The sequence below is a fragment of the Bos javanicus genome, chromosome 23 (assembly GCF_032452875.1).
Source record: "Bos javanicus breed banteng chromosome 23, ARS-OSU_banteng_1.0, whole genome shotgun sequence".
Classification (NCBI taxonomy): Eukaryota; Metazoa; Chordata; class Mammalia; order Artiodactyla; family Bovidae; genus Bos; species Bos javanicus.
Genome location: NC_083890.1, coordinates 39,770,505 through 39,784,819, shown reverse-complemented (window position 1 = coordinate 39,784,819; position 14,315 = coordinate 39,770,505). Strand labels below are relative to the sequence as shown.

General features: G+C 43.1%; 1 protein-coding gene across 6 annotated transcripts in view; it reads left to right on the top strand.

Moving 5' to 3' along the window:
* KDM1B (lysine demethylase 1B) overlaps positions 1–14,315 on the top strand; it is a 44,680-nt gene that overhangs the window by 8,218 nt on the left and 22,147 nt on the right. For all 6 annotated transcript variants that reach the window (XM_061398757.1, XM_061398756.1, XM_061398760.1 and 3 more), the window contains 4 exons: positions 383–499; positions 6,443–6,481; positions 9,021–9,225; positions 11,892–12,076. In XM_061398757.1, coding sequence (XP_061254741.1) covers positions 383–499; positions 6,443–6,481; positions 9,021–9,225; positions 11,892–12,076 — 546 coding nt within the window. The remainder of the gene's footprint in view (positions 1–382; positions 500–6,442; positions 6,482–9,020; positions 9,226–11,891; positions 12,077–14,315) is intronic.

Sequence of the window (14,315 nt, the reverse complement as noted above, 5' to 3'; positions counted from 1 at the left end):
TTTTAAAATGTACAACTCAGCATTCAGTACATTCACAGTGTGGTCCAATCACCACCAATATCCAGTTCCAGAACATTTCATCATCCACAAAGGAGACCTGTGCCCACTCAGCCGTTACCTCCCATTCCTCCCTACCTCTACCCCCTGGCAACCGCTGATCTGCTTTCTTCCTTTCTGAATTTACCATTTTGGATGCTTTATATAAAGGAGTCAGGCAGTGTGTGACCTTTTACATTTGGCTTCTTTCACTTAACCTCATGCATTTGATGCTGAATGCTTGTTAATCCAGATCATGTGGAGGAGATGGCAAAGGAAGAGATGGAAGAAATGCCCACTCAAGAGGTGCTGACTCACTGACCTTGACTTCTTACTCTCCATCTAGGTTCAATGTACAAAACCTGAGTGTAGGAAATGGAGGCAGCTTACCAAGGAGATCCAGCTGACTCCCCAGATAGCAAAGACCTACCGATGTGGGATGAAACCAAATACTGCTGTTAAGGTATGCTGTCTTTGGTTTTCTGTTTAAATTAATTGATGGGTTAGTTTTCTGTTTAAATTAATTGATGGGTCAGTTGGTAGTAATGGCGTATATTTTTCCTTTATCGTATAGATCATTGTATCAGGATGGTACTGTCCCATGTATAAAGAGAACCTCCATTACAATAGCTTAACCAATTAAGCCTTTTATTTTTCTCTCATTTATAAACAGTTTAGAAGCAGGCAGTCCAGAGTTGGTATAGTTGCCCAGGGAATTCTTCTAGCTTCCAACTCTCTCACAAGATCATTACTGCACCGTCAGCCATCATTCCAAGGTCAAAGCAGAAAAGATGGGAAAGGCTGGAGTAAGCCAAGTCTCTCCTCCTTTTACTGGGAAACCAGGAGCTTTCCTGGAAGTTCCAACACTAGATTTCTATTTATAGCTCTTTGGCCAGGACGGGATCTCACAGCTACTCTGAACAACAGTGGGGACAAAGGAAGAAGATATTCCATAACTGTTGCATGTTTTATATTTTATAACTGGAGGGAAATCTTTCATAACAGCATGGAAATTAGGATCCTGTTAGGAAAGAGAAAAGGATGAATATGTTTGGGCTCAATAGACAGGAGTTTGAGCAAATGCAGAGATAGTGAAGGACAGAGAAGCCTGGCATGCTGCAGTTGATGGGGTTGCAAAGAGTTGGACGTGACTGAATGACAACAATAATATGTTTGGGCTTTTAGCAGTTTTTCTTAATTGGTATATTGTGCCTCTTTGGAGATTTGACAATTGCTTAGCGTTTAAAAATGTGCTAATTGCTTCAAAGTGTTAAAGCATTCATCTATAGAATGTGTCTTGTTTTATCAGTACATTAAAGAATATTTGGAATTGTAATCTCAGATGCAAGATGCTTTTCCTTTCTGAAAATTTTGACTTAATTCACAGAATTCACCCTCTTAAAGTATATAATTCAGTGGTTTGTAGTATTAATATATTCATAGATATGCAGTTATCACCAGCAAAATATTTTCTTAGTTCAAATTCTTCTTTAAAGATGAATGAGAAAACATTTGAAAAGCTTTATAAAGTTTATGATCAAGTTTTTCAAAGTCTGGGATTTAAATTCCAAATATTATTGAAGTAACTCATAATTATTAATATATTTGAATGATTTTGCAAAGTAAACTGGTGAGAAAAATGGTATGAATATTTAGGAGTTCTGTTTTCTATAGTTTTAAATTTTACATAAGCATTACATGAATATAATCTCAAGTTTAAAAAAGTAAATTGAACATATGTGTGCATATGTAAGTACATGCACACGCGTAATATGTAAATGAAAAATGAAAGTCCCCTTTAAACCATCTTTTTATTCCCACTCTAATAGATAACAACTCTTAATGACTCATTTATCCTACTAGAACTTTCTTTATGCTCTCATTATGTATTTATGGTAGGCACATTTTTTTTAAAGCGCTGGAAACAAGTATCTAAACTACTTTTTAAAGGTTAAAGAAGTATAGCTCAGAGTGATCATAGCCTCTAAGCATGATATATCTTTTAAATCCCCTCTGCCCAGGAAATCCTCCCTTGAGACCCTCTAGCTCCATTCTGATTGATTACCATCTATTAGCCTCAACTTTTGAAATATTTATTTAAATGGTGTTTATTGACTCAGAGGCCCTTTGGTTTTCAGCTTGGTCTCCTGTCAAGGACAAAGTCTGGAAAGGTTTATTTGTAAAACAACATTAAAAAGAATGGTAGCAAACAACACACACTGTTTGGCGCTCACTGTTTGTTATTTAATATATCTTGAAGATGCTTCTGTCTCAGTGCATAGAGATCTCTTTCCCTGGAAAGACTGTGTAATACATAGTCCACTGAATGGATAGATCATGATGAATTCGGCGTGATCGAAGGGCATTTAGGTGACATCTAAATGTTTATCGTCAGTGACTGCGCTGTAGTGAATAGCTTGGTGCCTGTGCAAGTTTTATTTATGTATTTTTGTTTTTGGCTGGCCTGGGTCTTCCTTGCTGTGCACAGGCTTTCTGTAGTTGCGGCGAGTGGGGGCTACTCTTCATTGCAGTGCGAGGGCCTCGCGCTGCCGTGGCTTCTCTTGTTGCAGACACAGGCTTAGGCTAACGGGCTCCAGCCTGCGGGCTTAGTGGTTGTGGCTCGTGAGCTCTAGAATTCTGACTCAGTAGCCGTGGCGTCTGGGCTTAGCTGCTCTGAGACGTATGGGATCATCCCAGCTCAGGGATGGAACCTGTGTCCCCTGCATTGGCAGGCAGATTCTTATATTCTGTGCCACCAGGGAAGTCCTATCAAGCTGTTTTAATTTGAAATAATTCTTAGACCCACAAGAGGATTTATAATTTGTGTGTAAGGGATAAAGAATGAAGTTGAACACTCACCGTGTCCCCACCCCCAATTTTAGAAACAGAGCGTGACCAATGCCTCTGTAACTCCCTGGGTGCCCCTCAGTGGTTATCTTCCTCTGCCTCTCCTGCAAGAGCAAGCAGTATTTCCAATTTCGTATTTATTATTCCTCTGCTTTTTGTTTTTGAGTTGATACATATGTATGAAACCCTAAATAACATGTGAAGTTTTGCATATTTTATGTCGGTTGGAAGTTGTACCCTGTTGTTTGCGTTCTTCTGCAGCTTTCTTCTTTTCCTTAACACTGAGGTTTTTTGGTTGCCTCCATGTTGATGCCTACAGCTCTGAGTCATTAATTGTCCCTGCTGTGTAATTTTGCATTGTGTGAATCTACCATAGCGTGTCTGTTCTCTTGTTCATAGGCGTGTGAGGGTTGTTTCTAGTGTGGGGCTGTCATGTTCTTTCATGTCTCTCCTAGTGCTGTGCTGGGCTGTGCTCAGTCACTCAGTCGTATCCAACTCTTTGTGACCCCATGGATGGTAGCCCACCAGGCTCCTCTGTCCATGGAATTTTCCATCAAGAATATTGGAGTGGGTTGCCATTTCCTGTTCCAGTTTTCCTGGTGCACACGTGCAGAGTTTCTCTGGAATATATTCCAAGGGCTAGATTTCCCAGACCATATGGTATGCCAGTCTTCAGTTTATTTAGGTAACTTTTTAAATTGAAATATACAAACAGAAAGTGCACAAGTCAAAATGCCATAGCTCAGTGAATTTTCAGAGTCCACATTTAGCCAGGTCCCAGTAAAGAAAGCTGAGCGCCAAAGGATTGATACTTTTGAACTGTGGTGTTGGAGAAGACTCCTGAGAGTTCCTTGGACAGCAAGGAAATCAAACCAGTCAATCTGAGAAGAATCAACCCTGAATATTCATTGCAAGGACTGATGCTTCCAATACTTTGGCCACCTGATGTGAAGAACTGACTCACTGGAAAAGACCCTGATGCTGGGAAAGATTGAAGGCAGGAGGAGAAGGGGATGACAGAGGATGAGATGGTTGGATGGCATCACCAACTCGATGGACATGAGTTTGAGCAAGCTCCAGGAGTTGGTGATGGACAGGGAAGCCTGGCGTGCTGCAGTCCATGGGGTCACAAAGAGTCGGATACAACTGAGCAACTGAACTGAATTGAACAGTTAAGAAATTGACCAGCCTCGAAGAAGCACCCTTGCACCACCTTTCACTCAGAGAGTCCATCCCTTTCCCCTGCCCAGAGTAACTACTTACTTCCTCTTCTCCCCCATCCAAATACTAACCAGGCCGACCCTGCTTAGCTTCTGAGATCAGAGAGGACAGGCGCTTTCAGGGTGGTATGGCTATAGGTCCCTACTTACGCTTCCAACTTACAGCACTGTGGATGTTGCTTCCTTTCGAACTTTATGTAAATGGTATAATACAGTATGCATGCTTTTGGGTGTGGCTTCTTTCAACTCACTGTTACATTTGGAAGGTGCATCATACTGTAATTAATGTGCGTTGCAGTTTCCTCTCGTTGCTGTGCCATTGTTTGACTGTAGTACAGTTTGTTTCTGCCTTCTACTCTTGATGGACTTCTGGCTTGTGCTTAGCTTTTCTCTCTTACAAACTATGCTTCTTCAGGAATTTTCTAATCCTTTTCTTGGTGCACGTGGATGAGCGTCTCTCTAGAAAATACAGGCATGCCTTGTTCTATTGCACTTCGCTTTTTTGCCCTTTACAGATATGCATTTTTACAAATTGAAGCTTTGTGACAACTCTGCATTGTCAGATGATGGTTAGCATTTTTAGCAATAAAGTATTTTTATTTTATGTATTTATTTATTTTTGGCGGTGCTGAATCCTCATTTTGGCACAAGGACTCTGGGGCACTTGGACTCTGTAGTTTTAGCACACTGGCTTAGTTGCCCCAAGGCATGTGGGATCTTCCCTGACCAGTGATCAAACCCCCGTCCCCTGCACTGGCAGGCGGATTCTTAACCACTGGACCATCATGGCAGTCCCTGAGGTATTTTTTAATTAAAGTATGTGCAGGTTTCTTTTTTTAAGCTATTGCACACTTAATAGACTATCAGTTCAGTTCAGTCGCTCAGTCGTGTCCGACTCTTTGCGACCCCATGAATCGCAGCATGCCAGGCCTCCCTGTCCATCACCAACTCCCGGAGTTCACTCAGACTCACGTCCATCCAGTCAGTGATGCCATCCAGCCATCTCATCCTCTGTCGTCCCCTTCTCCTCCTGCCCCCAATCCCTCCCAGCATCAGAGTCTTTTCCAATGAGTCAACTCTTTGCATGAGGTGGCCAAAGTACTGGAGTTTCAGCTTCAGCATCATTCCCTCCAAAGAAATCCCAGGGCTGATCTCCTTCAGAATGGAGTGGTTGGATCTCCTTGCAGTCCAAGGGACTCTCAAGAGTCTTCTCCAACACCACAGTTCAAAAACATCAATTCTTCGGTGCTCAGCCGTCTTCACAGTCCAACTCTCACATCCATACATGACCACAGGAAAAACCATAGCCTTGACTAGACGGACCTTTGTTGGCAAAGTAATGTCTCTGCTTTGGAATATGCTATCTAGGTTGGTCATAACTTTCCTTCCAAGGAGTAAGCGTCTTTTCAGTGTAAACATAACTTTTATATGCACTGGGAAACCAAAAAATTCTTTTGAGTCACTTTTATTGTGACGCTTGCTTTATTGCAATGGTTGGTCTCAAACTGAGCCCACAATGTCTCTGAGATGTCTATATAGCAAGACTAGAACTGTTGGGCATAATGCAGTCATATCTGCAGGGCTTGATTCCAGGACCCTGCAGGTATCAAAATCTGAAGATGCTGAAGTCCTTTGTATAACATGGCATCGTATTGCATATAACCTACACACATCCTCTCATATACTTTAGTTCATCTTTAGGTTACTTTTAATACTTCATATAATGTAAATTCTATATAAATAGTCGCTGGTGCATGGAAAATTCAGATTTTACTTTTTGGAACTTTCTGCAATTTTTTTGAGTATTTTTTAATCCAAGACTGACTGAATTTGTGGATGTGGAACCGATCGCAGTATGTACATCTTCAGTTATACAAGATAATGCCAAATTATCACACATTTAAAGGTTTCATATTTTGTCAGATTCTTCTCCAGAATTATTACACATTGTTGTAGGTTGCCACCGAGGACATCGTTGCAAGAGGAGCTGTCTTCCTCGCACCCTCACTCATGTGGGTGTTTTATCACACTTTCTCTTTTCCAGTCTAATTGATGAAAAGAGATATCTTATTAAAGGTAAACTGACACTTAGGACTGTATTTTAGGGACTTCCCAGGAGGTCCAGTGGTTAAGACTTCACCTTCAGTGCAGGGGGTATACATTCGAGCGCTGGTCAGGGATCTAACGTCCCACATGCCTTGGGGCCAAAAAACCCAGAAGCAATAGGATAACACATTCAATAAAGGCTTTAAAAATGGTCCACATCAAGGCTCTTTAAAAGAAAAAAAGACTGTATTTTATAATTAAACCTGATTAATATTTTTTGTCTTGTTTTGCAGCCTGAGACCTCAGACCATTGTTCCCTCCCAGAGGATCTAGTGAGTATTTCTGCATGTTTCAGATTAGCCAGCGTTACACTTTCAGCAATAAGTACGATAAGTGAAACACAGTAACAGTGTTATGAGTGTCTTTATTTGGTTGCTGATCAAAGGCTTTTTAATCTCCCGTGATAACTATGTGATGAAAATGCTAGCAGGAATGGTGTTGTGAGTGATCCTCACCCAACTTGAAAAAAAAAAAACACACTCAAATTTTATCGCTTTATGTTTAAAGGAAATAAAAAGGCAGAAACTGACACCGTGCCTTCCTACAAGGATCAGACTTGTTATACTTGTTTTCCAAGGGGGACTTTATGACCTTCTTGCCACTTGAATCGTTCCAGGAAACGAACAAGAGGCCCATGATTTGATGGTCTTGGCGTAGATTCAGCTGTGAGAGGGTTCTCGTGTTATTCTGACCTCATTGTAACTGCTTTGTCCCGTCTCTGCCCAGATGTGGAAGGGGCAGCAGCTGGCAAAGCCTGGCCACGTGTCGCTTGTCTTAGGAAACTTTGCTCCCTGAGCTGACTGATTTTGCCACATAAGCCAGATCCTATGGCTATTTCAGAAGATGATTTTTTTTTTTAATTATGGGTTTCTGAGTTATTCTGCATGACAGTGATTCAGGATTGTTAGTTTGTAGTTTTTCTAGATGTGAAACTCAGGGAATGTGATTGATGTTAAGGCAGAGGGCGAAATGACACGTGGCAGGTCTGTTCTGTTACATAAAGGGCTGCATGAGACACACATATTAAAAAGAATAAATAAATAGCTTACACACACATATACCCACATTAAAAAAAAAATAGCTGTACCCTCAAGCATTTCTACAGTAAAGCAGTGGCCCAAATAATTTCTGGATTCAGGGTAAACGAGATGACATTATAGAAAGAAAGGGAAAAAAGACTTTAAATACAGTTTAAAAAATTACTTTATGAATATCTCCCCTACTATTCAGACCATTGTGCTCTCAAGGAATCTGAACTTTAGGACAGGGGCCATATTCTTGGGATATAAGAACCTTAAAAAGTTCCGAAGAGTTGTCCCTGGATGTTCATATGCCAGTTACTTATTTTTGTCTTCAGTTGAGAAAGAGTCTGGGGCAGGTTTATGAAATGGAACTTTCCTTCTTTTTGGTCCAGCCCAAGCTGGTCAAGGGTAGCCAAAACTAAAACAAGCCTTGAGGACAAAGATTGCAAACTGAAAAGCCATCAGGGGGCCAGGCAAGTAAAATGAACGTGTGAGGGACTTTCCTGGTGGTCCAGTGGTTAAGACTTTGCCTTCCAGTGCAGGAGGTGGGGTTTCGATTCCTGGTCGGGGAGCTGAGATCTCACATGCCTCATGGCCGAAAAAAACAAAAGGTATATAACAGAAGCAATATTGTAGCAGATTTAATAAGTTAAAAAAAAAGGTCTGCATCAAAAAAAGAAAAAAAAACTGGGTGAAGCAGCTGGGAATAATTTATGAGGGATGTTGGGGCTTGTAGTAAGCTGAGAAAATGCTTGCCTGAGATTTGGACTCTGAAGGGCAAATAATGCATTTTTAATTGACAAACCACAGCTTGATGGCAGGTGGCATTTGCTTGGAGACTGGAGAACTAACATCAGAGGGTTCCTGAGCCCAGGATTCTCCTCTATTAGATTCCTAGAATTCCTGGAGCATACATTCAAGATCATGTTTAGCGAAGTCTGCCTAGTATAGGATTTCGGCAGTGTTGCTTAAGAAGCAGGTAAATTTTATTTTTATCACAGCCGTCATCACCAGGCTGCTTTGATCGAACGACTCCATATGTTAACTCAAAATCTTGAATATGATCACGTATTTTAAGACCAAAAATAGTTTCTTCAGTCTACATGGAGCATCTGATTTTGCTGATTGTCATGTACTTTTCCCTCTGAAAAAAATTTCTAGTAACCTCTGGCAAAAAGCAGTAATATTTGACTGCTACTTCAGAGAATTTTTTTTTTGCTGAATTTTGCAGTTTCCATTATCTTTGAATCCTAAAAGGGGGAAGGACCAGGTGATAAATGATTCCTGAACAGAAGGAAGTTCCTCGTGTCAGACTTAAACAAACCTAGGCTTCCAGGAGAGTCAGTGGAGGCACCATTAAGACTTATCTGGTGTTGGGACATCCCTGGTGGTCCAGTGGCTGAGGCTCTGTACTCCCAACGCAGGGGGCACGCTTTTTCCTGGTCAAGGCACTAGGGTCCCTCATGCCACAGGACGCAGCCAGAAAAAAAAAAAAAAAAGACTTAACTGGTGTTGGCGTTTTTTGCTGGGGGAAAGAGAGACCTTTTGCTGAGATCTGAAGGAACTTGGCCTAAGAAACCTTCTCTCCAGGTCTCCTCAGGGGTCTTGGTTTCTGAATCTGCCCGTGTAGGACTCTGGCCTAGGCCTGAGGAGTGGGCGAAGGCAAAGGAGAAGGGTTGGGGATGAATGAGGATGAGTGACATGGCAAGAACCCTCTGTCCTTGGTGGGCTCTGCAAGTCCATTTCTTGTCCGCCATCGTCCCTCTCTGTCTTGCTCTCCCCCTTGCAGAGAGTGTCAGAAGTGCCCAACCACTGGTGGTACTCCATGCTCATCTTACCTCCTTTGCTGAAAGACAGCGTGGCCGCACCCCTGCTCTCGGCCTACTACCCAGACTGTGTGGGCATGAGTCCGTCCTGCACCAGCACACACCGCGTGACCAGCGACGCCAGCCCCGGGAAGCTGGAGCACCCCAAGGCGGTCCCCTCTGTGCTGGGTGAGAGCTGGGCCTGGCCCTCCCTGCCTTCCCTCCCCTACCTTGCCCTGGAAATGTGTGGGTGAGCAGAATGGAAAAGATGGTTTCTTTGTTTGGTTGTTTTAAATGTGTTCACTTAGTACAAAGCACCTCATTATTTCATGAATCTGGTTTTACTGTGGATCACTCGTATTATTTATATACATTTGTTCATTTTTCCCTTAATCATTGGGAAGGCCTGTAACACTTGTCTAGGAATCGTACCTACGGAGTTTAATGAGCATTTCTTCGAAAGTTGGATAGCTGCGTAATTTGACGATCGTGCCTACTCTGACACGCCGGAAGAAAGTTTTGACTCAAGCCACTCTTCTTTTTTCTCTTTGAGTCATTCTGCTTCTAATTATGCCATTGATAATTGTAGTCAAATGACCCACTCTTGAAAAAACTTCAGGTCAAGGCAAGCAGACTGATGACTGTTTACTTTCAGGGGATTTACAAAATTCTCCATCAGAATTCTCTGTGTACAAGCGAGAATTCTAGATCGCCTCCTGCACACTGCTGCTGCTGCTGCTAAGTCACTTCAGTCGTGTCCGACTCTGTGTGACCCCATAGATGGCAGCCCGCCAGACTCCCCCATCCCTGGGATTCTCCAGGCAAGAACACTGGAGTGGGTTGCCATTTCCTTCTCCAGTGCAGGAAAGGGAAAAGTGAAAGTGAAGTCGCTCAGTCGTGTCCGACCCTCAGCGACCCCATGGACCGCAGCCTTCCAGGCTCCTCCGTCCATGGGATTTTCCGGGCAGGAGTACTGGAGGGGATGCCATTGCAGACTAACAGACTTCATCTTTGGTGCAAGTAGATTTTGACATTGTGGGCTTTTACTTTAACTAGTAGCACTGGACCCTCTAAAAATGTGGATGTGGTCAAAATCACAACTGAAGTGATAAATCCCAGTGTTACCGCAGGTGTAATGAAACAGGCCCTAAGACGCTAATTAGTCGGTATGTACACATATGAAGGGCAGTTTGGCAGTGTGAATCAAAAACCTTATAATAGATCCTCTTTGGATGTAGGAATTTATCCTAAATTATCAAAGATTATCAAAAGTAAGTCCAAAGATGTGTGGCGTTGTTTATAGTAGTAAAATAATTGGATAAAATCAAATGCCCAGAAATAGGGGAGTAGATAATAAATAAGATAGCATTGTATGCCCATGGAAGTCATATTTAATGACATGGGACAATGTTCTTGAAAAGCAGGTAAGAAAAACAGCCTTTTCAGTGCATTTTTTGGGCTTTTTTTCTTTCTTTCCTAGAAACAGAATGTAGGTTAGATTGAGTTTAACACCACTCAAGGATTATCAGGGGTTAGTTTTCTAATTCGGAGAAGGCAATGGCACCCCATTCCAGCACTCTTGCCTGAAAAATCCCATGGACAGAGGAGCCTGGTGGGCTGCAGTCCATTGGGTCGCAAATAGTTGGACACGACTGAGCGACTTCCCTTTCACTTTTCACTTTTCACTTTCCTGCACTGGAGAAGGAAATGGCAACCCACTCCAGTGTTCTTGCCTGGAGAATCCCAGGACGGGGGAGCCTGGTGGGCTGCTGTCTATGGTCACAGAGTCGGTGTGATTGAAGCGACTTAGCAGCAGCAGCAGCAGCAGCAGCAGCAGCAGTCTTCTAATTAAAAAAACTCCAGTAATAGTTTCTTTTAAGATATATTTCCATGGGGATTTGGCATTCGGTTGGGTTTGGAATTTCAGGTTTGCAAAATGAAGTTGTTGTTCAGTTGCCAAGTCATGTCCAACTCTTTGCAACCCTGTGGCCTGTAGCACACCAGGCTTCCCTGTCGTTCACTATCTCCTAGACCTTGCTAAATCTCATGTCCATTGAGTCAATAATGCCTTCTGACCATCTTATCCTCTGTTGCCCCCTTCTCCTCCTGCCTTCAATCTTTCCCAGCATCAGGGTCTTTTCCAGTGAGTCGGCTCTTCATATCAGGTGGCCAATGTATTGGCGCTTCAGTTTCAGCATCAGTCCTTCCAATGAATATTCAGGGTTGATTTCCTTTAGGATTGATTGGTTGGATCTCCTTGCAGTCCAAGGGAACTCTCAAGAGTCTTCTCTAACATCACAGATTGCAAGATGAAGACATTCTGGAAATCTATTGAGAAACAATGTGAATATGTAACACTCAAACATGATTAAGATGGCAGATTTTATAGCACATGTTTTTAACAAAAATTAAAAAAAAAATTTCTGTGCCACAGAAATTGAATTTGTGAAGAAAGAATGGGGAAATATTTTTTAATTTCCCCCTAGCAGGTCTAATTGGACAGAGGAAGTGGAGGCATTTACGTAGGACAGACCAGGAATCTTGTCTAGGCCCTTCTTTCTGGTTTGGTTTTGTTTCTGCTCTTCAGCTTACCCTGGGTTTCCCTGGTGGCCCAGACAGTAAAGAATCTGCCTGCAATGAGGAGACCCAGGTTCGATCCCTGGGTCGGGAAGATCCCTTGGAGAACGAAATGGCAGCCCACTTCAGTATTCATGCCTGGAGAATCCGATGGACCGAGGAACCTGGCGGGCGATAGTCCATGGGGTCGCTAAGAGTCGTACACCACTGAGTGACTAACGCTTACCCAGATTTGGAATTTACAGCCTGGGAGATTTACTCCTTTGCTTCTCCCTCAGTTCCAGGCATGAACCGGTACTTCCAGCCTTTCTACCAACCCAACGAGTGCGGCAAAGCCTTGTGTGTGAGGCCAGACGTGATGGAGCTGGATGAGCTGTACGAGTTCCCGGAGTATTCGAGGGACCCCACCATGTACCTGGCTCTGAGGAATCTCGTCCTCGCCCTGTGGTTCACTAACTGCAAGGTGAGTGGGGGGCAGGTTGGCCAGCAGCACGTGGACACAGACTTCTCTTAGAGGGGTGGCTTGATCTTTAGATCTGTGTGTCTCCACCACACGTTTGGGTGGGGGCTGTCCTGTGCATTGTAGCGAGTTTAGGCAGCATCCCTGGCCTGTACCCACTAGATGCCATAGCAACCACCATCCCCCCCAACCCGGTGTGATAGCCAAAAATGTCTCCAGATATTGCCAAACGGGGCAAAGTCTCACCACCTGAAAACCACTGCGTTAGACCACGTGTCACCAGAATTCTCGACTCTAGTGAGTGAGTGTACAGTGCAAAGTTGGGTCAAGGAGTTCCGATGACAATGCCGGGAGAAAAAAGAATAAAACATTAAAGATTGAATCATAAATCCCCCGGAGGACAGGAATTCTTCCTCAGTTTGTTATCCTCAAGCATCTGAAACCAGTGATTGGTGCTTTTCTGGGACTGAATGAATGTTAGGGGCTTCAAACAGCACTTACCTTGAAAGGGATGAAGGTAAATTGGGGGATGGACCGGGTGGGGGGACTATAATTTTTTTAAGCAAAGTCTTCCCTGACCCTCATATTTTTCCAATTTATTAATTTCTTCTGCAATTATTTGAGTGACTGCTGAATGTAGAACATTTTGCCAGACTGCCAGTCTTGGTTAAAGAAAGATACTCTGGGTCTGCCCTGGTATTTCATTGAATTAGACCCCAGCCCTAGATGATTTGATTAAGTTACAGCTGTAAATGCAGTTGATATGAATTACACCCAGGTAAGTGGGCTGCGCATTTCCTCTCCAGCAGCCTTAAAGTAGGTATTAAACTAAGTAGCAAACATTTGCTGAACTAAACAAAACTGTGGTCAGAATTTTCCTGTAAATAAGCTGTGAAGGAAGATGCACTTTTCAGAAACAGCCTTGGGTTCATTTTTCTTGACATTTCTTTTTAGTTGACTTTGAAATTGGACTTACACTGTGAAAGACTCTGATTTAAAAAGTCCTCCACTTACCAGTGTGGATCTATTTTAATTTGTAATAAGATCATAAGATGTATCTATTTAATACTCTAGTGGGAAAACTCAAATATGGTTGCTTTTAAGGAGTCAGAAAAACAAAGAGTCAGACTAAATATTTATTTTTTAAGTCATGAATACAAACACATTTTTTAATCTTCTGCAGCAATCCAAGCCAATGTTGTACATGTTATTTCTTTCGTATTTTGAGCCTGTAGTCATCTTCCTGTGTTTGATCAGGTTCTCTTGGAGCTGGGGGTTGGGGACAAGTAGAAGAAAGGCCAGAGTGGGCACCTCCCTGCTGCGCCCCATGGCCCAAACCTGTTCTGACTTCACGACCCTGTGAGGAGGCCACCTTATTCTTGAATCTTTGAGATGAACCAACCCTTACCAAAGCTTCTGGAGTAAACAAAGTCAGGGTCTTTTTTTTTGTGTTTTTTTTTTTTCCTGAAAAGTTCCTAAGTCCGTTCCTCCTACATCTTATCAGTGATGCTGCTAAGTCACTTCAGTCGTGTCCGACTCTGTGCGACTGCATAGACAGCAGCCCACCAGGCTCCCCTGTCCCTGGGATTCTCCAGGCAAGAACACTGGAGTGGGTTGCCATTTCCTTCTCCAATGTATGAAAGTGAAAAGTGAAAGTGAAGTCACTCAGTCGGGTCTGACTCTTTGCAACCCCACGGATTGCAGCCCACCAGGCTCCTCCGCCCATGGGATTTTCCAGGCAAGAGTACTGGAGTGGGGTGCCATTGCCTTCTCCTATCAGTGATGAGAACACAGCCTTTTCAGATCCCAGGGCCAGCAGCAGCCTGGGTTTCTATAACGGCCTTTGTTGTGTGATTTTTTGAGTCAGGAATATATCTGTGGTGTGCTCTGCACCCACACTCCCCATATCGGTCATTCTCTGCAAGGGGAAACCTAGGTGATAAAACAGAGATTGCCATGTGCTTCTTGTTCCTTTCTTTCTTCCTTCACCAGGCAGACCTCCCTTTGGTCTTACTATGACTTAGTGATAAATGGTAGATTCCAGTTACCCTGGGAGGTTTTTTTTTTTTGGTAGCTCAGATGGTAAAGAATCTGCCTGCAGTTTAGGAGACCAGGGTTCGATCCCTGGGTTGGGAAGATCCCCTGGAGAAGAGAGTGGCAATCCACTCCAGTATTCTTGCCTGGCGAATTCCATGGACAGAGGAGCCTGGTGGGCTACAGTTCATGGGGTCACAAAGAGTCG